Raw genomic sequence first — 27,037 nt, forward strand, 5'->3', positions numbered from 1 at the left:
AGCTTCAAGGACCTCAGCGACCCGCCCCGGGAGAGCGCTGCGGAGGCGGAGGCCGAGGCGGCAGTGAGGGCCCAGGCTGGGGGTCCGTGCGAGCGGACAAGCTGCCTTGCTCGCCAGCCACCCTGAGCTGAATTTCTCCGTATCTCTAAAACAGGCAAATGATGCTTTATGAATACAATCTCCTGAGCTTCGAGTAATTTTTTTGTTAAATGGTTATTGAGTTTTTCAATTATTTGCTTGTGTTTTGTAGCTGTTGCTTGTTTGCATATTTGGAGATTTTTTTTATAATGGGGGTTGAACCCAGGTCCTTGTGCATGCCAAGCTGAGCATCCCTACATCCCTTGTCTTTTTTTTTTTTTTTTTTTTTTTAGTATTTCATTTGATTTGAGAGAGCTGCTACAAACAAACTAGTCTCATGCGCCACCTTACGCATCTGGCTTACGTGGGTCCCGGGGAATCGAACTTTGGTCCTTTGGCTTTGCAGGCAAGTGCCTGAACAGCTAAGCCATCTCTCCAGCCCTTCCCTTGTCATTTTTTCCCTTTATTTTTTCGGTGTATAGATGTGTGGGTATGTGGGAGGAGCATGTGCATATCACGGTGAAGGTCGGAGGATAAATCTGGGTGCTTTTGACTTTGAAGCAGGAGCTCTTTCCTTGTGGTTCACTGCTGCATTCACCAGGCTATCTGGCCTGCGAGCTTTTGGCAAATTCTCCTGTCTCTGTCTCCCTTGTCACCATAGGTACACTAGGATTACAGGTGTCTACACAGCAGCCAGGTGTTTACCTGGGTTCTGAGGATCTGAACTTAGCCGCTCATACTTGCATGCAAGCACTTTAACCATGGAACCATATCCTTACTTAGCCCCCGCTGAATTTTTCGAAGCCTTTGCTCATCTACCTTCCAGAACAGATACAGTAAATCTTATTGGCATCAGCTAAACGAAAAACGAAAGTAGTGTTCTCAAGGGAGCCTCTACTGACCTCCTCCTTACTGGCTTACCGGTGTAATAGCAACTAAAACCATCCCATGTAGGACCAAGGGGAGGGACCTACTTTGGTGATGTTTTACAAGTTGAGTTTTTCGTTGCTCTAGTGGAAAGATGCCCAGTGCTGTTTCTGATTGGCTTTACAGAAGGAACACACTTACACCTGAGTATAACCATCCCTGTGGCTTTGCCATGCCTGACATCGCATTGCTGTCAGGGGTAGAGAGGCAGGTGCTGTGGGACAGGGAGGGAACTTCAGGTGTCAGTCACTGTCTCTGTGTTTACTGAGGGAGCCTCCTTCCTCTGCAGGTGGGGGGCGGGCGTACTGCACGTTCCAGCACAGGGCAATAGAGCTGCTGCCCCTGCCCCGCCTTGGTTTGGTCTGCTTGCCCCACATGGCAGCACATTGCTTCCCTTGGCCCCCAGTACCTGTTGTGCGTTGAATGCGAAATGTAGCTCCTAGGCTCACTGACCTGAGCATTACCCAGCTGGTGCCTGTTTCAGAAGGTTGTGGAACCTTTAGAAGAGGCCTCCCTGAAGGAGGTGAGTCACTGGAGGTGGGTCTTGAGGTTTGATAGCCCAACTCTGCTTCCCGACTGGGGCGGCAATGCCACCAACTGTCTCATGCTTCTGCCACCGTGCCTTCCCCTGCATGACAGACTGTATCCTTCCTTAAAACCGTAAGCCAAAATGAACCTGTCCTTCTTGTCGCTGCTTCTTGTGAGATACACTAGCATAGCAATGAGACACGTAACTGATGAACACCCAAATTCTCCAGTGTGAGGCCATAAGGCTGAAGCAAGTCCCACACAGGAATGCCAAGCAATAGCACAATGTGTGTTCCTCAGAGAGGGCAGACTGGGCAAGGCGCTGCTCCCTGTAATCCCAGCACCGGGGTGGCTGAGACAGGAAGATTGCAAGTTTGAGGCCAGCCTGCACTACATAGGGAGATCCTGTCTAAAAGCAAACCAGTGGGCATTACAGCATGGCCTTGGGTAGGAAGTAAGTTGCCTTGTGGGAAAATGTAAGACCTTGAGAAAAGAAAAAGAAAAATCCGAGTGAATCTGTCATCCACTGCTTAGCAGCCCCGAGAGCTGCCATCGTTGAATTCACTGTAAGTAATTCTGGCCCTGAGAGAAGACAGGCTTGTTTGCGAGAAGTAAATGCAATGGCTTATGTTCTATAAAAAGCATTTGTGGAAGAGCCAGCCTGGTGATGAAAAAGCTGGACTTCTCTAGCAGGCACATCGGGCCACGTGTACCCGCCTACGTGCGGCCCAGCGGTGTACCCCACGAGTGATGGAGGGCCGGCATCATTTCCATTGCACTTCCGGCGCATTCGAACCAGTCCCACGCGAGCCTGCGGGGACCTGGGCGCTCCCGTCTTCCAGCGCGCGGGGGCGTCGGCCAGGGCCCGAGGCGGGGCCGCAGCGCTGAGTAGGGCAGCCTGGGGCCTGTGGGGGTTCAGGCAGGTCAACGCAAGGTCGAGCAGGAGCCCTGCACCCCCTCAGCCCAGCGCGGGGCCGGAGCTACCTGCCCTGCGCCTGGAGAGCCAGGAGAACCTGGGGGGCTCCTCTGCAGACTGCCGTGAGCCCCTCCTCCGCGGAGAAGTGTCCGCAGCGCGCGCGGGGCCGGCGGCCGTGGTCAAGGGGCGCTCATCCGTCGCCGCCCCAAGCGTCAACTGTTCCGCCGAGCGCCCGGGGCGCTCCGAGCGCTGCCACAGCAACGAGGATCGGGGATGCTGGGCCCCGCACGTCCTCAGGGTTGTCGGTCACTGGCCCGAGCCCCTCGAGGCGACTGCTGTTCTTACTTCCTCGGTGGCTCCTTCCCGCTCAGGGCCGTCTTCCGCCCCGGCGCGCCGCGATGACGTCGTCGCCGCGATGACGTCGCCGCCGCGATGACGTCGTCGCCGCGCGCCGCCCGGGCTTCCCTCGCCCTCCACCGCCCTGACTTGGGCCGCTGTGGGCCCTGAGTCATCCGTGGCAGTGTGAACGCATCAGAGGGATTAGCTGGAGCCTAAAAATAGCCCGGGCACTCGAGCGGGCAGCGCAGAAGCCCGTGTCGTGTAGTCTGTCCCGTAGCTGCCAGGGGGAAGCCCTCTTGCCAACATTTACCGGTGCGGACTGGATGGGAAGGAAACCAAGGGCATCCAAATATAGCCAGGGCCCTGAGTGCCGGGTCTGTGCCCAGAGGTCCATAATACACAATTCTGATGTCCCTGACGGAAGCTGCTTCCGCCACATCTTTTTGTGTGCCTGTGTACCCCACGTGGTGGCACACGCATGTAGTCTCAGCTACTTGGGGGGGGCTGAGGCGGAGGGTCCTGTGAGCCCAGAAGTTTGAGACTAACTTGGGCAACACAGCAAGACCAAAGGCAATGCAGGCATCACATGAACATGATCAGGTATTTTAAATATGTTAGAAATCTAGAGTCTGGGGTGCAAGAATGACCACCCAATTCCATGTTGGCAAGGCATTGTTCACTGTCCCAGAAGGGTGCAGAGCCATAATGCTCAGACAGGCGAAGCACACCGGTAGAGGGTTGCTGGGGTTTTATTCCCTAATGCAGGCGGAGTCCTGAGCTTTATTCGGAGTCGGAGGTGGCCTCAGCCATTGGCTAAAATATAAAAAAAGACATAGTTAATAGGGTAAATGGAAAGAAATGGGAGATTTAGGGACTTTTTACCAAACGCAGAAATGGAAGTTTTTGTTTCAAGGATTGTTGACTCTTCATCTCAAGGACAGCTGACTGAAGACCGGGGTCTTTGCACAGAATAGTGTCCTTTCAGAATCAAGTTTGTCTGTTTAACCCTTTGACAGAAAAGACAGCATGTGTCTCTCTTTCATATACCTCACAAATAGAATACTCCCAGATATTATTATACTATAGCATAACAGTATATATAGTTATACTATGTTCATATGGTATGGTTATTATACTGTTATGATTGTTAATTATGAAAATTAGCATATTGTAAATGTATAGTATCACTTAGCTGAAGAATTTTCTCTATCTTTAAAGATTTATAAATGTTGAACTATATGAGTGTCTTATGTAGCCCCTCATCATTGCCACAGGCTTCTCTACTGTTCTTCACGTTGGGAACACAGACATGCAAAACCATTGTAAAAGGAAAAAAGCAGGCTGAATTTTCTGTAGGTACAGAATCAACAACTTAATTGTGCACGCAGTCAGGAATTCTCCAAAGCAAGACCCAGTCACTAATATGCAGCTTCTGAGAGACGCGATGCCTTTAGCTACAGGCTGAAGTTGTGTGCAAAATCATTCACCATCCATGGGGGGAGGGTCCATGAGCTCCCCGCTCCCAGCGTAGCTCATGGCAGCTAAAGGCCGTTGGGGGAGGGGAGTCTATTGGTAGCATGGCCGCGGGTAGTTTTATTCCACAGTGAATAGCCTTCAACCCAAGGTCAGGCAAGCTACCCTAATTGGAACCAATGTGTAAAGATTTTTTTAAAAGCATGAAAGTAAGATAGGGGCTAATAGGTAAGAAGGAGGATGTTGGGAAGTGAGGTAACAATAATTGGAGGAAGTAAGATCAAAATGAATTATATGCATGTATGAAAATTTCAAAATGGAAAAAAAATAATTTTTAAATACAGAAACAAAAAAAATGTTTTGCAAAGCAGATGTCCTTCAAATATGTGAAAACAGGGAGTCTTGTGAAAGAAGAGGACATATTTAAACAACAGACGTTTTGTTTTTCTTCTGCCCTGTTTTTGGTGAAATGTACATATGTGTGTATAGATATAGCAGCAATATAAGATAGAAATGTGCAACCAAACAGCATAAATACGTATATATGCATAGCATTTAGATGCAGTCATTATTGACTAAGTCATTACAGGAATTTTGTGTTTTCCCATAGAAGAGCTACAAACAATGTTCAAAGCCAGTCGTTAGCCACAGTGGGCAGCAGGACATGTATAGTCATCAACCAGGAAGTGAGGCTGCACTGATGGTTTTAGTGGCATTGAGGGAGGGCACTGCAGAGAGAGGGAGGGAGATAGACTATTCTCTTCAGTGCAGTGGTTACCAGGAGAGCATGCTCACAGATTCAAGAGGCCAGGAAGCTGTGGAGGAGCCTAGGAGGACAGGAGGTGATCTGTCCCCCAAATGGAGAACTCCCTACGAGGATCCTGCCCCCATGGATTTATTGTTTTTGATGCTTAATCAGAAATCCTCCAGGAAAATGTTTGGAGCCCCAACAGAATGAAGAAATGAAGGAGCAAGAATGGAGAGGAAAAACACTGAAGCATCAGTCCACGAGACAATCGGCTCAGCATCTGACAGAGGAAGGCTGTGGCCTAGGGGCATCCTGTAGGCCTTAGCAGGGAAGGGCCATTGATGTTAACATATGAGGAAAAAGGAGACCTCTGCTGGCCAATTATGTCATTGCATTGTTTCCCATGTGGAAAGCAAACATAATTTATTCTCCTTAATTTTACTGAGGATGGATTTTAAACATAGTCAGGAAGTATCCTAAACTCTGGGAATAGAAGTATGAGTTCAGGGGAAGAGATAGCATACAATGTGTGAGCAAGTACAAAGGTAATACATTGTAAGATAAGAAAGGATGACCTTTCTTGGATGCCAGGATGGAAAGTTGTGTCAAACAGGATGGCCGGGGACACCATCTCTGAGAAGGAGATGGGAAGACAACATTTCAAGGGGACAAAAAGAATCCCAACTGGGTTGTAGAGATGGCTTAGTGGTTAAGGCACTTGCCTGCAAAGCCTAAGGACCTATGTTCGACTCTCTGGATACCACTTAAGCCAGATCCCCAAAGATGAGGCAAGTACAAGCTCGCACATGCCCACTAGGTGACACAAGCATATGGAGTTCAATTGCAGTGGCTGAGGCCCTGGCATGCCAAGTCTGTCTCTCTCCCTCTGTCTGTCTCTCCCTTACTCACTCTCTCTCTCTGTCTCTCAAAAAAAATAAAAAGAAGAATCCCAGTTGAAGGGAATGCGAGTAGTCAGTCTCTGCCTCTGCCTCCTTCCCTCTCCACCTTGCCCTCTGTCCCCAGTGTGACTATTGTGCAGTGAGGAAGGACAAGAGCCAAACCACACAGATCTTGTGTGTGGCGACTTTTTTTCTCCAAGTAACATTTGGGTAGACCAGGGTTCAGGAAGTGGGTGTCATGAGAAATGGTCTGGAGTTGGAGGTGGGAGAGGGGCTGGTAAAATTTACCTGTGATTCGGATGTAGGTGGTTATAAGGAGAGAAAGAGCAGTAAATACTGTGATTCCCAGGTTCCTGAGCTGAACAACTTGAAAAACGAAGGTACTGTGGATGGAGATGCAGGGGAACAAGGATGTGCCAGCAGAAAGCCTCTTTCTGTCACATTAAGGTTGAGCGGTCAATTATACATTCAAGTACATGTTAACAGATGAAATAGTCACCAATATCCAACCTTGACTTTTTAAAATATTTTTTGTTTATTTTTATTTGAGAGTGACCGGCAGAGAGAGAGAGAATGGGCACTGCGGGGCCTCCAGCCACTGCAAACGAACTCCAGATGCATGCGCCCCCTTGTACCTCTGGCTAACGTGGGTCCTGGGGAATGGAGCCTCAAACCGGGGTCCTTAGGCTTCACAGGCAAGCGCTTAACCGCTAAGCCATCTCTCCAGCCCCCACAACCTTGACTTTTAAGCCTTGAGGAAATGGCTTGTTTTCTCTGGTGCCTCATGGCAGACAAGAACCCATGTCCTGCACAGGACGTCCTCTTTCCGTCTCTCGTGTTTGGCAAGGGCTTCGTGAGGTCATCGGGAACACGACCAGTGCCTCTCAGCACTACACGGATCACAAATCCACATAACTCACAGAATCATTGTTTGTTGCAGTCAGAGAAAAAGAGTTTATTTTGGCTTACAGGCTTGAGGGGAAGTTCCCGGATGGCAGGGAAAACGATGGCATGAGCAGAGGGTGCACATCACCCCCTGGCCCACATAAGGTGGACAATAGCAGCAGGAGAGTGTGCCAAACACTGGCATGGGGAAACTGGCTATAACACCCATAAGCCCGCCCCCAACAGTACACTCCCTCCAGGAGGCATTAATTCACAAATCTCCATCAGCTGGCAACCTAACATTCAGAACACCTAACTTTATGGGGGACACCTGAATCAAGCTGCCACTTTGTTCTAGTTTAAAATGACATCATGTCACAAAATCATACCAACTGTGATTTCCAAAACAGTCCCCATTGATAAGACTTCTCTCTAAGGAAATTCAGAGCAGACAGGCTTAGTCTCTATATTATCATGAAAAATCCCCAAGGGAAATTTCTTTGTTAACTGTTAATGATCAGTTAACCAGCACCTCTGCCTCAGCCTTCAATGTTAGAAGCCCAGCATCAGCCTTCTCACGGTTGTGGAGGGCGACTAGAATTGGAGCTGCAAGTCAGACATCACATGACCATCTTCTGTACCATGAAACAAGTCGGTGGGATAGGAAAGATAACTTTCCTGAGTATTTCAAGGAAGAATGGCTGCCATTGGCATTAATGGGAATGCTAAGCTGTCTCTTTGGTATGTTATATTGTCTTAGTTCACTTAGATAAAGATTGATTGAGAGGTAGAGGAGGGAGGAAAATGTATTTGGGGGCCAAGCACTTGGCTACAGTCCCAATTCCACTGAGTAATAGCTAAAATAATAGGAAACTGATTTTACTACTTGTGAAGTAAACGGATACTCCCTTGCCTCACTGGCATACAGTGAGCATCAAACAAAATACTTTTGTCGGGCTGGAGAGATAGATGGCTTAGCGGTTAAGCACTTGCCTGTGAAGCCTAAGGACCCCGGTTCGAGGCTCGGCTCCCCAGGACCCACGTTAGCCAGGTGCCCAAGAGGGCACACGCGTCTGGAGTTCGTCTGCAGTGGGTGGAGGTCCTGGCACGCCCATTCTCTCTCTCTATCTGCCTCTTTCTCTCTCTGTCTGTCACTCTCAAATAAATAAAAATAATAAACAGAAATATACTTGTATCAAGTTTGGGTGTTTGACAAGTAGCAGACACTCAGATAAATTGTAGCTATCTTTCCATGACTGAAATCGCACAGAACAATGAAATTTTCCTGCAAATAATATGCACGTGTAGGAGAGCTCACAGACATACTAGAAATAGTGCTGTTGAAAATCACTGTGGTCTTCCTTCTTAAAAATATTTGTGTCCTGCGGATCCCATAAAGCATGCGAACCCTAGCCATTCAAGAAGTACTTTGTGCGATGCAGTCAGGGGTGGAGCTCACGGGTGGCAGGAAGAGCCGGGGTTCATTTGCGTTCATTACTCATTTTTCCAGTGAACTCACGACCGCGTCAGGCCTAGAACTTAGCTTTGTGGAAGGACCAAGAACTTGAGCTGGTGTTCTCGGGGTAGTGTCTACCCTCAAAACCCCTCCAAATCTTGCCCTCCCCTCAGCTTTCTGGGAAGCTCTTCCCTAGTTACCCCAACCCTTTGTTGGTGATGCTCCCCTAAAGGTTTTCAAATACAAGAACTTCTTAGGTTCCAAGCATATGTCGAGCCCCTTTCTGGAAGCTGGGGTTACTGTGGTAAGCACACGAATGGCTTCCCTGCGGAGTTGCCTGCGGTGCAGCTGTGACCCGTTTAGTCCTGTCCCGCGTGACAGTAACTTGTGCCCAGTGAGCGAATAAAGTGAATGACCATAGGTGACTCTTTGAGTCCCTTGCGGAGCCTCACTCACGGAAGACATTATGCGTGCATTTGGTCATCGCTAGGGGTCAGTGGTTTTTTGTTTGTTTGTTTTTGTTTTGGGGAGTTTTTTGTTGTTTTTAATGTGTTTTCATTTATTTATTCATGAGATGCGGTGGTGGGGGAGGGATGAATATGTAGGCCTTTGCTGCTTCAAATGCATTCCAGACACATGCTCCATGTTGTGCATGAAGCTTACATGGGTCCTGGAGAGTTGAACGCGGGCCAGCTGCCTTTGCAGGTGAGCGCCTTTAACTGCTGAGCCATCTCCCCAGCCCCCGTGGGTTGTTCTATGGGAGATTCTCTGTAGGGTGAATGTTCAGCAAAATACTTTCATGTATAATAAAGCACACACGAATTGTTTTCACACATTTCTTTCTTTTCTTCTCTCTGCCTCTGTTTCCACAGGTCAGCGTTGAAGTCTTGGTAGAGTACCCTTTTTTTGTGTTTGGACAGGGCTGGTCATCCTGCTGTCCGGAGAGAACCAGCCAGCTCTTTGATCTGCCATGCTCCAAACTCTCTGTTGGGGACGTCTGCATCTCGCTCACCCTCAAGAGCCTGAAAAATGGCTCTGTGAAAAAGGGTGAGCCGGTGGGCCCCGCCAGCGTCCTGCTGCAGCACCCAAAGGCCGATGGCTTGGCGGGCAGCAGACACAGGTATGCCGAGCAGGAAAACGGCATCAACCAGGGAGGCACCCAGGTGCTCTCTGAGAATGGAGAACTGAAGTTTCCAGAAAAAATAGGATTGCCTGCAGCGCCCTTCCTCACCAAAACAGAACCCAGCAAGCCCACGGCCACAAGGAAGAGGAGGTGGTCAGCGCCGGAGTCCCGCAAACTGGAGAAGTCGGAGGATGAGCCACCTTTGACTCTTCCCAAGCCTTCTCTCATTCCTCAGGAGGTCAAAATCTGCATCGAAGGCCGGTCTAACGTGGGCAAGTAGAGACCGTGTGGGCAGCGGAGGCCTGACCCGCCTTTCCCATCCGTATCCAGATTACTGTACTGTAGGCTAAATAACACAGTATTTACATGTTATCCTCTTACTTTAGGTTTCTGTTCTAACCTTGTCATTAGAAGTACACAGGCGTGTTGCAGGAGACCGGTGCACATGCATTGTCTGCCAGTGTCTGCTGGAGAGCGGGCAGGTGGAGGGGGTCCAGGCGTCCTGGGTGGTCGTGAACCGCAGCCCCAGCACCTGCCTTCCCCAGCAGTGCAGAGACACCCGAAGGGTCGATTCCCACTGCTTTCAAGTGCAGGTTCAGTGGGAAGGACCCGAAGTGGTGTAAAGGTGCCATGGTGGCGAGTGAGGGTCTCTGTTTCTTTGCCTCCCTCTGCCTTGCTGTCTCACTCTCGGGATTGGGGTCCTGGGTTTCCCACGTGCAAATACCATCGGGAACCCAACTTCAAGGCATTATAGGGAAGTGTCAGATGGCAGATAGAAAGCTGTTTCAAAGAACATTTTTATCTCCAACATATTTTACAATAAAAAGCAACTTTTAATCATATAGATATATAAATATATATATTTCCCCCTATGGGGCCTGACTGCACTGAGATTTTTTTTTTTTAAGAGCAACTGCCACGTGTGGGATCTCATTTCTGCTTTACTAGTCTAGTGATGTCGCCAGATGTCATGGTGTGCAGGGAAGTCCCGTTCACGTCACTCCTGGCCGGATCGATGGCAGTGGGGCTGGGGGGCAGAGAGAACCCCCCACGCTGGCTCCTGTGCATTGTTAGGAAAACCAATCAGGTCGCTGCATTCACCCAGTAGCTCCCGAGCGGAAAGGGTAGCAGCTTTCCCGTGAGAGCAGCGGAAGCTCTCCGAGCTGCGGGGGCAGCGGCTTTGTCTTTGAGCTCTAGTACTGTTTCTAGTTCATGACCATGGACAATTTGGGTGCCACATTTTGATTTTCAGATTCCAATGTGACGTGGGGAATTAGATTTTGATGATACACATCCATTACTGTCCATGAGCACTTGAGATGCTTTCCACACTTCATGACCAAGCGTCTTGGTCCGTCATTCAACTAGTACTGTATCTCAGTTTAAACTCTGTGGGAAGAAAATTTTTAAAGAACTAAGTTGCTTTCGATTTTTTTTTCTCAACACTGTAACTACATTTCAGCTCTGCAGAGTTGCTGGCGAGCCAGCTATTAACAGTTTCACTGAGGTTTAAAGGGATGAATGTGAATTATGAACAGTATGTGACAATAAATGACCACCAGTACTACCTGACAGGAGGCACTTGTCACTTTGATGTTGGAGAAAAGAGTTAAAGACATCTGCAGAGTTGGCAGAGAGACTGAGAGAAAAGTCGTGGAGGAAAAGAGACTCATTTTTGTCCAGTGTTTATAAGATGAACTTTTAAAGAACCTTGCAGTTTGCACATCTTGAGTTTATAATTTGTGTGATATTCCTGCAGTTTTTATCCGAGAACATTGTGGGAAAGGTTTGGGGGATTGAACGAGCATAAATAAATGTAGCAAAATTTACTTTCTAACCTGCCTAAACCCTAGGCCATTCTTAGAAGGTTCTGTTCCTTTCAGAATTCATTTTGGTCTTTCTGCCACATCTGTCCATGAAAAGCCAGGTCTTAGCAGGACAACTCTGAGAATTTTCTTCAGATTCATTGAGAGTTTTTCCATAAAGACATTTATATATGTAAGCAAGATTTTTTTGGAAAAAAATATTGTTAATGATGTTATTTTTAGAATGATTTTTTTTTTCTATTTGAAATCAAATCAAAATTTAATGTTTGGTACAAACCCAGAAACGGTATTTCATAAGGTTTAAACTTTTCATTCCCAGAGATCCGAAATATCATTAATGGGTTTTGAGTGTATCTTAAAAGTGCTTTTAAAAAGACGTTTTATAAATAGGGAGAAGTTTTCAATATTCTTACTTGGATGGCTAGAACTAACTTAATAACAGTTATTTAATTTTTCTTTTACCACTGAAAAGAGCACTGCTTCCATTTCACAAACGGAAAAAAAAAAACCCTCCTAACATCAGCCCATATGTCGACTTCCTAGCATTCATTCACATTTACCTCTCACCGGGACTGGTGATCTTTACATACCATTTTCTGGGGTGTACCAAAAACCTTTGAATACATTCACAATAGCTGGACTCACTTATTGGCTGTCTTTGAATTTCATGACCCTCTCAACATGCTATCGGAGCTGGGGGAACCATTCTTGCTTACTTAGTTAGTGCTGTGTTTTATTAATATTTGTGTTCAGAGAACTTGCTTAATCTTCCATATATTCTGCTCAGGGCACTTTCAATTCTTAGGTTTCTGTTTTCCTTTTTTTCTTTTTAACCTTTGATGGTAAGAGAAATACAGGGCTGCCATGGGGATGTCGCTCTCATTCGTACCACTATTCACAACAGCTCGCGTGGACTCAGTAAACACACACACATACACACACACACACACACACACACACACACACGTGCGTGCGTGCGCACATGCACACACACACACACACAAACCACCTTCTTCTAGCTTACTTCGAGGATCGAACTGACTGTATCCACTAACCCAACACTAACATGGGTGAACGAACACACACGGTTCTGAGCAATAGAAATATCATCATAGATTTTGTGGTTCTATTTCAGGTATAGGATTATAAAATCATTGGTTCTTTTGAAACATGTGTCCCATCTCATTCTCTGGCTTTTTTCCACATGTGTAATATTATCTGTGCCAATGATGTGCGCTATCGTGAAAGCTTCTTCCTTGTTTGGCGGGTTGAGCTCCTGCCCCATGCTGGGGGAAGGAGCCAGGAGGGGCAGGCCTTCTTGTCTTTCTCCTGTTGGGGATGCTGAGTGCTGAAGCAGGAAGCCACCAGAAGCCCATGTGTCTCTCACCATGATACAGAGGGAGCCCAGCAGAGGAGACTTGGGGGGAGCGCTGCAAGGGCCCATCACCCCAGGAAACAGTGAATGTGGAATGCATCAAAGAAGACAGACTGGTTTCTAAGACACACTCAGGAGCAATGGAAACTTGAGCCAACCCACTTTCCAATCTTCTCTGCAGATGGGAAGGCTCCTCTGTGGGGTCTGTGTCCTTGAGACTTTGAACCCTGCCTCTGAGCATAGACAAGCTCTTCCGTGTGTTCTGGGCATGCCAGCCAGTGGCTTTGGAGGGGACTACTTGCCAACTGTGGTCACCACTCCCTGTGGCAGCTTTCCCTTGAAACAGGAAGAACACTCAGAGGGCGGCAGCCTCCTCCTCCTCCTCCTGCTTTCAGACATCGATGAGCTCCTGGAGCAGCTGTTGTCACCGCTGCGTGTAGCCAGTGTGCTGACGGCAGGGTGAGGAAATCTTCGGTGCCGCTCAGCGTCCAAGGATGAGCCGTGCGTGTGCCTCTATGAGGTCTCTGCAATATTTCCCAACAGCCGTCTTTCGTTCTCTGTAGTGTTTTCCATTTTTTAAACAGATAACAGCAGGCCTTTTGCGTTTACAACACAGAACATAATCACCAAGAAATTAGTCAGGGCGAAAAAGAAAAACATAATAATATTATTAACAAGTAACCAACAAACAAGAACCTCTCTTTATAGGGATTTCTTAATATAGAAAATGACTGTTCCTTAGAATGTTTAAGGATTATTTCAGTTTGTCTGGGCGACCTTGGGGACAGTGGGACTGGGGGAAGAACATGGATGCCACTTACCTCAAATCTTTTACAAGTGGAAATCCAAATCACATATTTTCATTTGGACTTTCACGATCATTTTCTATGTTCCTGTTTTGGTTTTCCCCAACTCACTCAGTTTGCTTTGGGATGGTGATATGATTTTTGTGGTGGTGATGGTAGAATCTACTTATCTCTGAATCTCGACCCTGTATGGTTTCTGTTAGGTGAGCTTGTTGACCTCCCTCCCCCACCCTCACCCCCAACCAGGAAGCGGCAACACCCTTCCTTCTCCCCTACTGCGGAAACTCTCACACCTCTTACTCAGGGACGGCTGGTGTGTGTGTGTGAAACACGGGCGTGTTCAGCAGCAGCACTTTCGACTGCTCTGGAGTAGGGTTGTACAATTCCAAGGAATGTTTGGATTCCCGGCATCGTGTGGATTACTCCTTAGCTACTACCCAGTTTGCAATATACAGGTTCATGTTCAAGATGAACAGTAGCTCCTAGTGATCTGAAAATCCACTCTTTGCATATAGTTTGATCTTTACTGAAATATGTTGCCAAAATTTATTTTTGTTGTAGCTTTGAATTCTTGTTTTTTTTTTTTTTCTTTTAAGGAAACAATTGACAATACCCTTTAACATCTGTGACTACTAAGGAAACCTATTTTGTAGATGCTTTTGAAGACACTAATGCCATGCTATTTCAGACATGGGTGAGGAGGCAGAACTCTTGGGATAGAAAACCAGGCTTTTTGAGCTCAGTTGGTTGGCATGGCAACTGTTTCCTGAGCCACAAGCAGCTCAACAAACTGGTCTGTTCTCTCCTGAAACCCTCTGTACTTCCAATTTCCTAGTCACCCTCGATGACCCCAGGGGAAAACAGGGCCGCCAGTTGCTGTGGCCTGATACAGTTTCTTGGGTGGTAAACAAAAAATGAAAGAATTAAAGTAGCGTTGGAGGTCTTTGCTTCCATATCTGTGTTTTTAACCCTGAACTTCTGAAATAGAGAATTTAAGGACAAATCAAGTAATAAATATACAGAGAATATACTTTTTTATAAAGCACATGCATATGACGATGTGTTGGGCTGGTTTCCTCTCTTTTCCACGGACAGTGTTGTGTTTCTGTTGCTAGGGAAACTCCAAACAATTTGCACATCTCTACTCTGGAGCTGAGATTTCTTTTACATAGATGACCTCGCTTCAAATGTTACCTTACTAATAGGATCTTTTCTTGTAGCACTATACCTTGTGGGATTTTTTTTTTTCTTTAATGTACACCTAATTTGAGAAGCTGAAGAAAAACTAATTTTGGAAGCACTCACTTTGAGGTGTACAAATGTTTTAAAAATTGCACAAAAGAAAAAATGAATGTCGAAATGATTCATTCAGTGTTCGAAAGAGTTGGGTCTGTTGAGACCACAAGTTTCATACTTTGTTTGTAAAAACAAAAAAGAGAAGAGTTGAAAGTTACATGTTTTTTTTTTTCCTGTATATAGAAATTTGTCATGTCTAGATGATCAAATTTGTATGGCTATGGCCTGGAAGAATTACTACGTAAAAGGCTCTTAAACTAAACCTATGCTTACTGTTCTGTTTTTGTTGCATACAGCCTCTTGTGGGGGGAGGGAACTCTGATCCCGCCGTTTGAGAATACTGTCCATTCCTTGACTGAAAGTACTAAGCTCCCTTCTTAATCCAAACTCTCAAGCCATTGTGACTTATTTTTCTTCAGAGATGTTTGACATTTTCAGCACTTCCTGTTCCTATAAACCCAAAGAATATAATCCCGAACATGAAGTGTATCTAAAAGGGATCCTCGCTGCCAGGAAGACAGGACTCAAGGGGACAAAAAAAAAAAAAAAAAAAAAAATGTCTAGCCTTCTTTCGGCCTCCCACACCTCATTTAAATGGGGGGGTAACAAAAAAATTTCTATTTGAATGCCTCGTTTTGCTTTAGATTTGATTTTTCTCTAATAGAGGACAGAATGAAATGGGAAACAATTCTCAGAAGAGTTTTACTCCCAACCATCAGTCAGGCTGGACACTGCCACCTGACCGCTCTCTCACCTGCAATTCTTAAATTCAGAATCTTGTCCCTCATGACTCAGTGCAGTTGTCCTGGAAGCTAACAACCACTTGTACACAGGCGGGAGGGAACAGTGGCTTCAGTTTTTCACATCCTCACGACTCCCACACAGATGGCTCACATGTATTAAAATCAAGTGCATTTGGCCAACAGGTAGTGTTTCTACAATAAGTCTCTAAGAATTTCCATAACATTACTTATCTGAAAAGACTCAAGTCTTCCACTGCAGATCCCCTGGAGACTTCACTCACCCACATTTTTGTTCCCTCTAGTTTGTTTGCTGTATGGATGGCCGATGAGCCTGTCTCCTTTTCCAAGGCCAATCCAAAGGCCTGCATGGGAAGCGCTGTTTACAGTAACCCTTTCTAAGATGACATTCTGTTCTCTGGACTACCAAGCCGAGGTGACACTGGCTTGAACAGTTACCAAGAAGGTGGGTGCACAGGTTTTCTCTGGTTCTTACCTGGACCACCTACTCTTCAGTTAGTCGCTGGTCCGGGAGTAGGGTGACCTGTTTAGTCAGTGAATCTTGAACTTGACACCTGCACATCTGGTTCTGTGAATACTGCCCCCTTGGCCGGGTTCTTCCTCCCTGCCTTCAGTGCTCAAATGTAATCCCAGGCAGTGTCGACCACAAGGTTTCAGTAAGAGTCTTGTCTACTTATGGTGGCCTTCGGACAAGACAGTGCTCCTCTCTAACCCATGGAGTCCTGGCCCCAGAGCACCTGAGATCTGTACCATTGGAGGTTTTGACATCAGTTTTCCAATTGTGCACCTCCCACAGGCCAAGGGAAAATATACCAAAACTTGGGCTTGAGGGTACTACCAATGTGGAGAACTAGGGAAGAAATGATGTTTTGCACCTTATTGAAAAGAAAAAAAAAAAAAAAACTTAAGTGCATACATAGTTAAGAGCTTTTATTGTGACAGGAGAACTTTTTTTCCATATGCGTGCATACTCTCTGTAATTCCAGTGTAAAATATTGTACTTGCACTAGCTTTTTTAAAACAAATATTAAAAAAATGGAAGAATTCCTATTCTATTTTCTAATCGTGGTGTGTCTATTTGTAGGATACACTCGAGTCTGTTTATTGAATTTTATGGTCCCTTTCTTTGATGGTGCTTGCAGGTTTTCTAGGTAGAAATTATTTCATTATTATAATAAAACAATGTTTGATTCAAAATTTGAACAAAATTGTTTTAAAATAAATTGTCTGTATACCAGTACAAGTTTATTGTTTCAGTATACTCGTACTAATAAAATAACAGTGCCAATTGCAAATGTGAGTCTTGCCCTTTTGTCAGATGCTCAGGGAATGAAGAGGCTGTGGAAATAGTGCCATGTTTTTGTCTGCTCTCCACTGATTGCCTCATTTTGCCCAGGGGAGGCTGGTGGTGGGTCGTGACTGATGGGAAGCAGGGCTTCCCTAATTAGCATCTCCAGTCCACTGGATATCCGTGAGGTTTTATTTGGGGGGCATGTGTGGTATGTGCATGTATCTGTGTGTTTATGTGTGTTAATGCACAGGCATGCATGTGTGTGTATATGCAAGCGCCAGAGGTGGACATCAGGTTCCTTCCTCACTCACTGTCCATGTCTTTGAGACAGGGCATCACTGACCTAGAGCTCACCGCACTGGCTAGTCTAGCTAGCAGTGAGTCCTAGGGTGTGAGGATTCCTTGTCTCTGCTTCCCCAGCACGTGCGGACAGGAGCACACCACCACGCTCAGTGTTTACAGGGCTTTTGAACAGGATCCAAGCTCAGGTCCTCATGCTTGCATGGTAAGCCTTTACCCACCAAGACATCTCCTCAGCTCGAGGTTCCTTTCAAACATTTGGCAGCTTCATGGACCCTTGTGGTATAATCAGTACATTCAGTTCAGTTTTGCTCTAAACAGGTGAGTGGTCTGGAGATACAGTTCATGTTTGTTACAAAGTCATGAGCCGGGGTCCCCTGGCACCAGGAGTTACCTTCATGTTTGTCTCAAAGTCCTGTGCACAGGTGTGCACTGGGATCAGCCTTGGAAAGATATGGCTGAGCAACTTCCTACAGTCACTCTCCAGAGATGGGCACCTTCCAGGCATGCCCTGTCCCCATTGCCCTATATAGCTATGGAGCTCTTCCAGTCTAACTGTGAGCTTATACAGAGACATTGGTATTCCAGAGTTCTCGGTTGTGCCAAGAAAGAAAGGGAGCTCTTTCCTGCATCTCCTTGGTGGGGCATTCTGGGGTGCATCCAGCTAGGACTCTTCCTTCCTTGGTTGAGGTCCTTCCAGGTGTGGCAGCTCACATCTATGATCCCAGTATATGGGAAGCTGAGTTCAAAGTCAACCTAAGCTACATAGCGACACCTCAACTCCAGAGTTGAAGTCCTCCACATTGCACTGGTGTGTGGAAAACTGAGCACCAAGGCAGTAACTGGGACAAAGTTGGGACCAGACATCCAGGTAAACATGCTGGTGTGTGCAGGGAGAGCCTGCCAAGATCACGTGAATCTACTCGCCCTCTTTTGATCAGGTGCTAATGGATTTCACACATCTGAAGTCTAACGTCTAGGCCGCCTCGAAGGGTTAAGTTTGAGTAGGGCAAACATACAGTTTCTTGTGCTACACTGAGCAGGCCCTGGAGCCATCGGAAGCATCTCTCCAGCTAAGGTGAATGTCGCACAGTGTAAGCTCTCAGGCCCTCCAATCCAGCACAGGCCGTCCAGTGAGTGGAGCAAGGCTACAGGACTTCTCTGGTCATAGTCTGGGCTTGGGAGTGCTCATGCATGTGGTCCCTGGGCCCAGCCCTGTCAGAGGCAGGAATGAACTTGCTTCAAGATGGTTCTCGTGTTTGGGGCTTTGCACTCCTGTGGCCTTCACCTCTGAAAGTGGATCACAAGGGACCTTCCTTTGGCTACGAAGACAAGGAATTAGTCTACAAGGTCCAAAGCATGTGTCACCATGAGGACTGCCCTAAGGGGGCCAGTGTGAGTAGAAGGCTATCATCCTCCTGGGCCATGCAGGTGGACACAGAGAAAACACAGGGATGTCTGCCACAGCAACGGGAGGGTGCACAACAGCATGGGTGTGAAGGAAAGACGTTCTCGTAATGGATGTAAGAGTTAACCTGCATCTCCCTCACTTTGTTAGGCTCATAAAACACACTTTAGGACTTAAGTATAAAACATTCCACAGGGCCACCAGGAGAGGCTACAAAGAGGAGGTGAGGCCCCCAAGTTTTGTTCTGTCATATACCATACCCTTCACTCTCAGAAAGGTCAGTCTTCAGGCTGACTGGATTTAGAATCAGCTAGGAGACACAGCTCTAGGCAAGTCTGTGAGAGTTTTTCCAGAGAGGTTTAATTGAGAAGATCGCCCCTCCGCCCTCCGCCCCCCCACCAAACATGACTAGCACCATCCCATGGGCTGGGGACTGAGAATGAATGAGGGCAAAGGCAGAAAGCCAGATGAGCATCAGTATTCATCTCTGCTTCCTGGTCTGCAGAGATGTGAGCAGGCAGCCTCACATTTCCACGGCCAGAGCCGTCAGCTGCTTTGACCACCACATGTCCCCCACCACAGTGGACAGTATTCCCTAAACCATGAAGCAGAACAGCTCCTTCCTCCTTTAAATGGCTTCTTGTCAGGTATTTTGTCACATAGGAGAAAAGCAACTCCAAAGTATTGCCATTGAGAATTCTACAGGCACAAGAGCCATCTGCATGGACTTGGGTGGGTGGGGAGTTTATGTACTGGATCTGAGTAAAAACTGCCAGATCTTTAAATGTATTCTTAAAATACCAGGTTAGACATGGGTGTTTCTCCCTTGGGGTGAGTGGGTAGCTTTTTCTTACGGTGTCAACCATTGTGGATACCAGATAGTTCATTTATCCTTCCTCAGCAAGACCATGTGATCCGAGTCTTTGCAAAGCAAGCTTGTGTGCCTGCTTGCAGGCACCCTGAGGCAAAACATCCTGACCTGCACAAACTTCAGGCCCCTTCCTGAAGAGGGACAGCCACCAAGACCATGCCATGATCACTTGCTAGTGAATGGCTCTCCTACAGCAGAACCATGTGAGTCCTTCCCGGGAAGTGCAAAGTGCCACAGTAAGGACATGGCTGAGCTTGGCACTGAGCCCTGCAGGTGGCACTGGACAAAGCATCCGCTGGCTTTCACAGGACTCCCCCTGGGGCCCCTTTCCCACAGTCACCTGTGAGACTTCAAAGTGACACAACCTGTTTGAGAGAGGCCATCCTGACCAGCTATGGTCAGATCAGGAAGGAAAAGGAATGGAGGGGGAAAAAAAACCAAAAAACAAAAACAAGACACCACCAAACCCCAGCACAGGCCAGCTTCCTAACTGGAAGCAGCTCCCAGCGGGCAGGGGAGGAGGGCTTGTTCTCAGAAGCTCTGGGGAGACCACAGCCATAGGAGCTTCGACTGGGATACAGCTCTTCATATTCATTTGATCATGTCATTGCTTTTGTTCTTTTCCAGCTTCAAAGCTGGTAGCAACAGATGAGGGGGTGCCAGTGGCTTGGACTCCAGCTCAGCCTCACGCCCCACCCCTCCCCAGCTAGGGCCTGATGTACTAGCAGCTGAACGTCACTCACCTGGCTGGGAACCTGACAGAAAACTCTCTGGTGACCCTATGCAACTGCACACGCAAACTCCAGCACTCCATCAAGATCACAGCATTATATTAAAACTGAACCCACCATCCCTAAAATCCCAGGACGGGGTGCGAGGGTTGAACAATGGGGTGATGAGTTCTGGGCGCTGACCACTGGCCCCATCAGTGTCCTGCTTCTGAGCCTCATGTGGACACAAGGCTGAGCCTCACAGCCTCCAGGGGCAGGACAGAAGGACTCGGTGGCGGCGGCGGCGGCAGCAGCAGTGGCAGCAGTGCTCCGCCGTGCAGAGCAGGCAGCCTGCTGGGACAGACCAGGAGGGGCGGAAGAAGCGTGGTGTGAGGAGACTTCGGCTCAGCCAGGACTGCCTCTCGATGCTAACCGAACACCGTGTTGTGCTGCTGGGTCACCCGGATGAACGTCGCCCTCCTGCTGAGCTCTTTGAGCTTGGCAGCCCCCACATAGGTACAGGTAGATCTCAGTCCTCCAAGGATATCAAGAATCGTGTTTTCTACATCCCCTTTGTAAGGTACTTCCACAGTCTTTCCCTCAGAGGCTCTGAGAGGGGGAAAACACACACAAAAAATTTTTTTTAAATATTTTTATTTAGTTATTTGCAAGCAGAGAGAGAGAGTGGGGGTGAGAGAGAGAATGAGAATGAGAATGGACGTGCCAGGACCTCCAGCTGATGCAAACGAACTCTAGATGCTTGCACCTCTTTGTGCATCTGGCTTTCTATGGGTACTAGGGAACTGAACACAAGTCATTAGGCCTTAACTGCTGAGCCATCTCTCCAGCCCAAGGATTTATTTGTTTATTTTTTGTTTATTTGTATTTATTTATTTGAGAGTGAAAGAGGCAGATATATATATAGAGAGAGAATGGGCATGCTAGGACTTCCAGCCACTGCAGACGAACTCCAGACACATGCGCCCCCTTGTGCATCTGGCTTACGTGGGTCCTGGGGAATTGAGCCTTGAACCAGGGTCCTTAGGCTTCACAGGCAAGCGCTTAACTGCTAAGCCATCTCTTCAGCCCCCAAGGATTTATTTTCTTAAAATTTTTTATTTATTTATTTGAGAGCGACAGACACAGAGAGAAAGACAGATAGAGGGAGAGAGAGAGAATGGGCGTGCCAGGGCTTCCAGCCTCTGCAAACGAACTCCAGACGCGTGCTCCCCCTTGTGCATCTGGCTAACGTGGGACCTGGGGAACCGAGCCTCGAACTGGGGTCCTTAGGCTTCACAGGCAAGCGCTTAACCGCTAAGCCATCTCTCCAGCCCCCAAGGATTTATTTTTAATCTAACTTGTTTTGCTTTAAGGACCAGGCTAGAATTATTCTCTGCTGTAACTCTTTTTGCAGTGCTCAAGCACCCTCTGACCCACGCCCCCATCTCTAACAAGTCTGTGGCTTAACTGTGCCAGCAACACAGGTAAAAGTATTCCTTACACCAACCAGGCTACCAGGAAAAGAGAAATCTTACTCAGGCAACACTCAAATGGAGCTGGAGACCCTCACGGTCTCTGCTGCAACTTTCTCTTCAGTAACATACCTCCGCTCTACCCCACCAACCTCCAAGTGACCAAGGGCCCAAAGCCTCCCCAGTGTCCCCAAGTTCCACCTCTTGCTGTGGCCCCTCCACTCATGTTGCTGTACCAAGAGAAAACTGGCATCAGCTCTATGGATGCCATGTCTTGAAGGGGACAATGGACAATTCAGGGCCACATAGGGAATGTGGGAAGTTTAGTCAGCAAGATGCAGTGACTTCACACCGTAGTCTGTCTCTCCAGGATGCCCTTTGTTGGGACCCCATCCACCAGGTCACTTCCCTGCGCTCTCACAAGCCACCACATCTTTGGCACAGGGCAGGTCCCAGGCAAGGCCCAGCCAAGAGCAGAAGTGAGCTATAAAAGTGCAGAGTGCTCGGAGCTTCGGACACCTCTCTCACATGGTCACGAAGCTGTCTGGAGACTGCGGCTGGCCTAAGACGTGAGCACTCAGTAACTCTCCCTGGCCCTGCTGAGCCCTCGTTCCTCTTCCCAAGGCCACCATGAGCAGCTTTACGTCATGCCAGGTGCCTGTCCTGCAAGATGAAGATCCAGTCTACACACACTTGTACAAAATGCAAGTTGGCATCTATTCTAGTCCTTGAGGAGTGAGCACATCCTAACAAGGATTCAGAGTCTAGAACTTTCTGTAGTTCTTCTCATCAACTGGAAAAATGGTATCTCTTGACCAGAAACATACAGCCTGGATGGGCTGTATAGATGGCCCAGTGGGTAAAAGTACTTGCTATGCAAGCATGAGGTCCTGAGAGGCTGAGGCAGAGAGAGCTGGGAGTGGCCATGCACATCTGAAACTCTAGTCCCACGGGAGACCAGGGGATCACTGAAGGGTGCTGGGAAACAGTAGCAGCTCAAGGATGGGTGAGACGCTGTGGTCAAGGGGACAGACGCACAAGCACAGAGAGAACCTCCAATGTTCTCCTCTGGCCTCCACACTCGTGCGTGGTGTACACCCCCAACATCCCACACCATACATACTCTGCAGACATATACACAAAAAGAAACCCATTTCCTAGAAGTCCAAAAGGGTGTTACCTTGAATCCTAGCATCTTATGCTACCAGCTGGATGAAGGGCTACCTGGTGCAGGTAGGTACCCAGCTCCAGAAGCCAAAGCCACTGTCACACTCAGGATAGTTCAGGTCTCGGCATTCTGGGACCACACAGACGTGCCCGCATTGGCTTCATTCTCCTCAGATGGTCCCCATGCCCATGCCCTCCCAGGTTCTCTTCCTTGCCTCCTTGCTAAGATGTTGTCACCTTTTCTGAATGACTCACTATTCTCACTGAAATCTGTTTCTCTGTAACCTGAAGGTGCTTTGATGTGCAAGAGAACAAAATGGCTAATGATTGACAGGGAACTTGCAAAGCACTAATAACCATTCAGTTATTAAACATCAAGCCAGAGTAGAGAATAGTTCTCATAAGGCCATGGTGGTAAGGCTGCAAGCTGAGAAAAGGAGGGAAGGAATAAGGGGAAAGGGACGAGGGAGGGGGTAAAGGAGGGAGCAAAGGCAGCACAGAAAATAAGGAGACACACACAGAGAGAGGGAGGAAGGGAGGGAGGGAGAGAAGGAAGGAAGGAAGGCAAGAGAGAGGGAGAGGGAGGGAGGGAGAGAGTGAGGCTGGATATAGCCTGCACTGCTCAGGCTACTTACAGACAAGGCTCTACTTCCCTTAGCACTTCCCTTCCTAAAATTTGAACTGCTTCCAGAACTGAGTCTCAGCACTCCTAAAGCATTGCTTCTCCACCTGCTAAACTTCCCCCAGACAGTCTTTCTTTGGGCTCCTGGTGTGGGGTCTGTGCTACAGCCATTTCTGTCCACCCCATGTACAGTTTGTTCACGTGCCCTCTGCAACAGCTAGAGCCCCAAATCCACTGTGGACCTAGTAGCCAGCGGCCACTCAACCATGGGCCTCCACTTCACTCCACACACAGTAGACCTGCATGGTCCTCAGAGGGTGACAGCTGCCACTGGTTAAGCAGTGGCCTCTTGACCTTAGGTGCAATGTGTGTATGGGGGGTGGTCTGAGGCTACAGGAGTACACCCCTGTTTCTCACTGAGGCAGCTGTCTCCCCAACCTTCCCTTACTGTAAGGCCGTGATTACTGAAGTTCCTCCTAAGAGATGACTGAGGAAAATGACAACTCAGGTTAGCTGTTGTTCTTGCAGCCTACGGCCGAGTGACCTCACTCCTCCTACCTAGGACCCTCAGGAGAGACCTGGCATTGTGTTTCTTATGCTTGGCTTGGGCATTGTGTGGTATACTTGAATGCTGTGTCATCCAAATGATCTGAGCATGGGAAAGGTCACCAGACAGAGAGAGTGGGAGCCAGGGAGGGCGGGCCTTCACTCCATGTGTGGACACAGCCTTGAGATGGCAAGACCCTCTGCTTGTCCCCTAACTTCAGCATGTCCTCCGTGCTGGCTCCTGTGAGCAGCCAGGGCAGGACTGGTGGGTCTGCTCTGCCGATCTGCCTCTTACAGTGCACAGGCAAATGCTGTGGAGATGACAGGGAAAGGCTGGACAAGCCGGGCAACTGTGGACTTAAAAGTAGACACCAGCGCACCCGAGTTCCACTCCTTCAGCCACAGACACCGTGAGACTGCTGAAAATGCTTCCTGGGCCAGCTGTCAAGAGCCTGGAGGCAAGTGACACAGGGGATGCATGGCGTCCTCCGAAAGGACCTAGCCACCTGTGTCCCACACAGTAGGAGAGGAGAGAGAGAGAGAGACATCCTTCACCCTGAGTCTTGCAGCTCGAGTTCACCTCAGGCCAGCAATGGGAGGTCACAGGGTCACTCAGTAAGAGTTCTTTTGGAACAAGGCAACATCCACGCTCAGCCACAGGAGCCTGGGATGTCCTCACCAAGATGCACACCTCTCCTCACACTTTCACCATGGCCCTGGGCTTTTCCACACCTGCTTTCAGAGGCCCCAACCCCCGTGAGCAGCAGCTGGATGAAAGCACTGTGTGCAAAGATGTCCAGCGTGATTGGTCGCCTCTCCCCGGGAGGACACTCGCCAGGCCCGTGGCTGCAGTGGAGGGCCAGGTGCGTGGGGTGCACGGGGCTTACCTGTACTCAGCCACTCCTCCTGCGTGCTTTTTCATGGCTGTGTCGGAGCTCATCCCGTAGAAGAGCTTCAGCTTCTGCCCGTTCCGCTCGATCACATCCCCAGCACATTCCGTGTGGCCCGAGAACATGCCTCCCAGCATGACGAAGTCTGCACCAGCTCCTGCACGCCAATGGGGAGACAAAAGGACAGGGCGGCAACTCTCCAGATGGAGTCTAGAAAAATCCGAGCCTTCCCCAGTGCACCTTCTTCCCCCAGCTCTGAGCACAAGAAAGGCTCAGCGACCTTCAGAAACAGGTAGGAGGCTCTGCAGGGAGATGCAGACTGGAAGGCTCAGGTGGCTTCTAGGGAGGTCGTTGTGTCAAGGGTGTTAGTGACAAGCGCACCTTCCAAACAGCTCTCATTCCTCTAGGGTCACATATATGTAAAGAAATCGCACATCTTAGAAAGCACAATGTCCAGGGCTGGTAAGAGTGCTTGCCTAGAATACACAAGGCCCTGAGTTCAATTCCTAGGGCCTCATAAACCTGGCACAGTGGTACACACCTGTAAACTCAGCACTGGGGAGGTGGAGGCAGGAGGATGAGGAGTTTAAGGCCAGCCTGGGATACATGAGATGCTGTTTCAAAATGAGGGGCAAAGGAAAGGAAGGGGATCACCATTCCATATAATGCTCTTAGGTAACGTCAGGTGAGCTCTTCATCAACTAGGAAACATGATGGCTTGAACGTGGACCCTAAAAGTTCTGGTATTTCAAACTTAGCCCAGTTTCATAAGCCAATGGGATCCAGAGGGGGGACCTTGACGAAGTCATTAGGATTACATAGAGTCATGATGGCATCAATGGCTTTATATGACATGAAACTAAGCACTAAGGTCTTGGGCTTCCCAGTCTCTATTCCTATAAGCTACCCATTCTCAGGAATTTTCTACACCAGAGAATGGACCAAAAAGTGAGAAACTGCAGCTTCTCTTCCTGCAAAGTCCCATCTGGAGATGAACTAGACATTAGGAGGGTGCATGTGTGACAAGAAGTTGGGAGGCAGAGGGCGGAATGAAGCTCTCAGTAGAAAAAACCATGGCAGGTACAAAGCAGCTGTGACGTGGGTGCTGTAGTCATCTCAACATTTTCCAGTGGGTCCGTGTGTGCATGCGGTCACCATCCCTTCATCTGGTCACGTTAGAAAGGGATGTCCCATGGTGCTGGCCCCTCAGCCTGGCTCCAGAAGCCTGTTCCACACCATCCCTGCTGGGTTCCCAACAGTGCTGGCTTGTTGGACTTCCTGCCACGATTTGAGGGGACTGAGTGATAACTGCTATCTGGCCAGATGTGCTGATACCCACAACCCCAGGCATCAACAGCAGGAACACGAAGCGCATGGCTGCTTAAACCAGCGCTTGAAGCGACAGAGGTGATAGCCTGTCCCTGTCATATCAGCTTTTCTGGGGAGAGGTTCCTCTCCTTCCTCTAAGGATCCACACGAGCATCCTCGATGGATGGGAGGTTCCTCTCACTCCTCTACTGAGGGTTTACATGGCATCCTTCCAGAGAAGGGGAGGACGCCCACTGGCTCGTGTGCTCAGCTCCTGCTCTGCGCAGAGTACATTGGAGGTATCAGAAAAGCCCAAGACGTCACTTCTATCCACAGCACGTAGACTGCGCTCGTAAGTAAACAGTACGGTTGGTGGAGCCTGAGAGAAAGGTGAACCAGTACTTAGCAGAGGGTGGCGTTTGCTTGAACTTCACTGCTGGGACCAACACTGAGCCATTCATTCTTGAGACCTGGGACCGCTCGACTCTAAGACAGACAAGCTGGAACAGAGGGTCCATATGTCTCCTTCCAGAGCTAAGCTTCAGGTTGCTAAGAAGCCCTGCCACTCAGAATACTGCCCCACATGCTCCTCTGTCGCTATCAGGGTGTTGTAAAAACAAAACGTAATTCCTAAGACAAAGTTGTCTGCCACAGTAAATAAATAAGTAAGGCACTTAGTTTGGAGCCCTCAACTATGTAGCTAGCTTTACCTTCTGGAAAGTTTGCAGAGGTCAGTGGCTGGCACAGGGCTCGGCAGACCTGTTTTTCTGTCCCCTATGTTGCGTGGCTGGACTTCAGAGCTTTCTCCTCACAATCCAAAATGTTCTAGAGCCCTGCTTACGCCTGCTAGCTTACAGCAGGCACTGCCGCCCCCCAGTGGGAAGCAGTCTCCTTGGCCTCCCAAAGGAAGCTGGAAGGGGCTCAAAGGATGGGGACGGAGGTCTCTAGAACAATCCAGAGCAAAACCCTCTGATCTTACACATCAGGCCTGGGACTATCCACTGCCACTGGTGCTC

At 48.4% G+C, this 27,037-nt stretch overlaps 2 protein-coding genes across 14 annotated transcripts in view; one reads left to right on the forward strand and one right to left on the reverse strand.

Annotated features, from left to right (window-relative positions):
* Atxn1 (ataxin 1) overlaps positions 1 to 11,762 on the forward strand; it is a 467,297-nt gene extending 455,535 nt beyond the window's left edge. For all 12 annotated transcript variants that reach the window (XM_045136591.1, XM_045136590.1, XM_045136597.1 and 9 more), the window contains one exon: positions 9,122 to 11,762. In XM_045136591.1, coding sequence (XP_044992526.1) covers positions 9,122 to 9,652 — 531 coding nt within the window. In that variant the 3' untranslated portion in view covers positions 9,653 to 11,762. The remainder of the gene's footprint in view (positions 1 to 9,121) is intronic.
* Positions 11,763 to 20,115: 8,353 nt separating this feature from the next.
* Positions 20,116 to 27,037, reverse strand: part of Gmpr (guanosine monophosphate reductase) — a 44,340-nt gene continuing 37,418 nt past the window's right edge. For both annotated transcript variants that reach the window (XM_045136601.1, XM_004667938.2), the window contains 2 exons: positions 24,711 to 24,870; positions 20,116 to 20,625 (listed from right to left, as the gene is read on the reverse strand). In XM_045136601.1, the coding sequence (XP_044992536.1) occupies positions 20,445 to 20,625; positions 24,711 to 24,870 (341 nt within the window). In that variant the 3' untranslated portion in view covers positions 20,116 to 20,444. The remainder of the gene's footprint in view (positions 20,626 to 24,710; positions 24,871 to 27,037) is intronic.

The sequence above is a fragment of the Jaculus jaculus genome, chromosome 17 (genome assembly GCF_020740685.1).
Source record: "Jaculus jaculus isolate mJacJac1 chromosome 17, mJacJac1.mat.Y.cur, whole genome shotgun sequence".
Lineage (NCBI taxonomy): Eukaryota > Metazoa > Chordata > Mammalia > Rodentia > Dipodidae > Jaculus > Jaculus jaculus.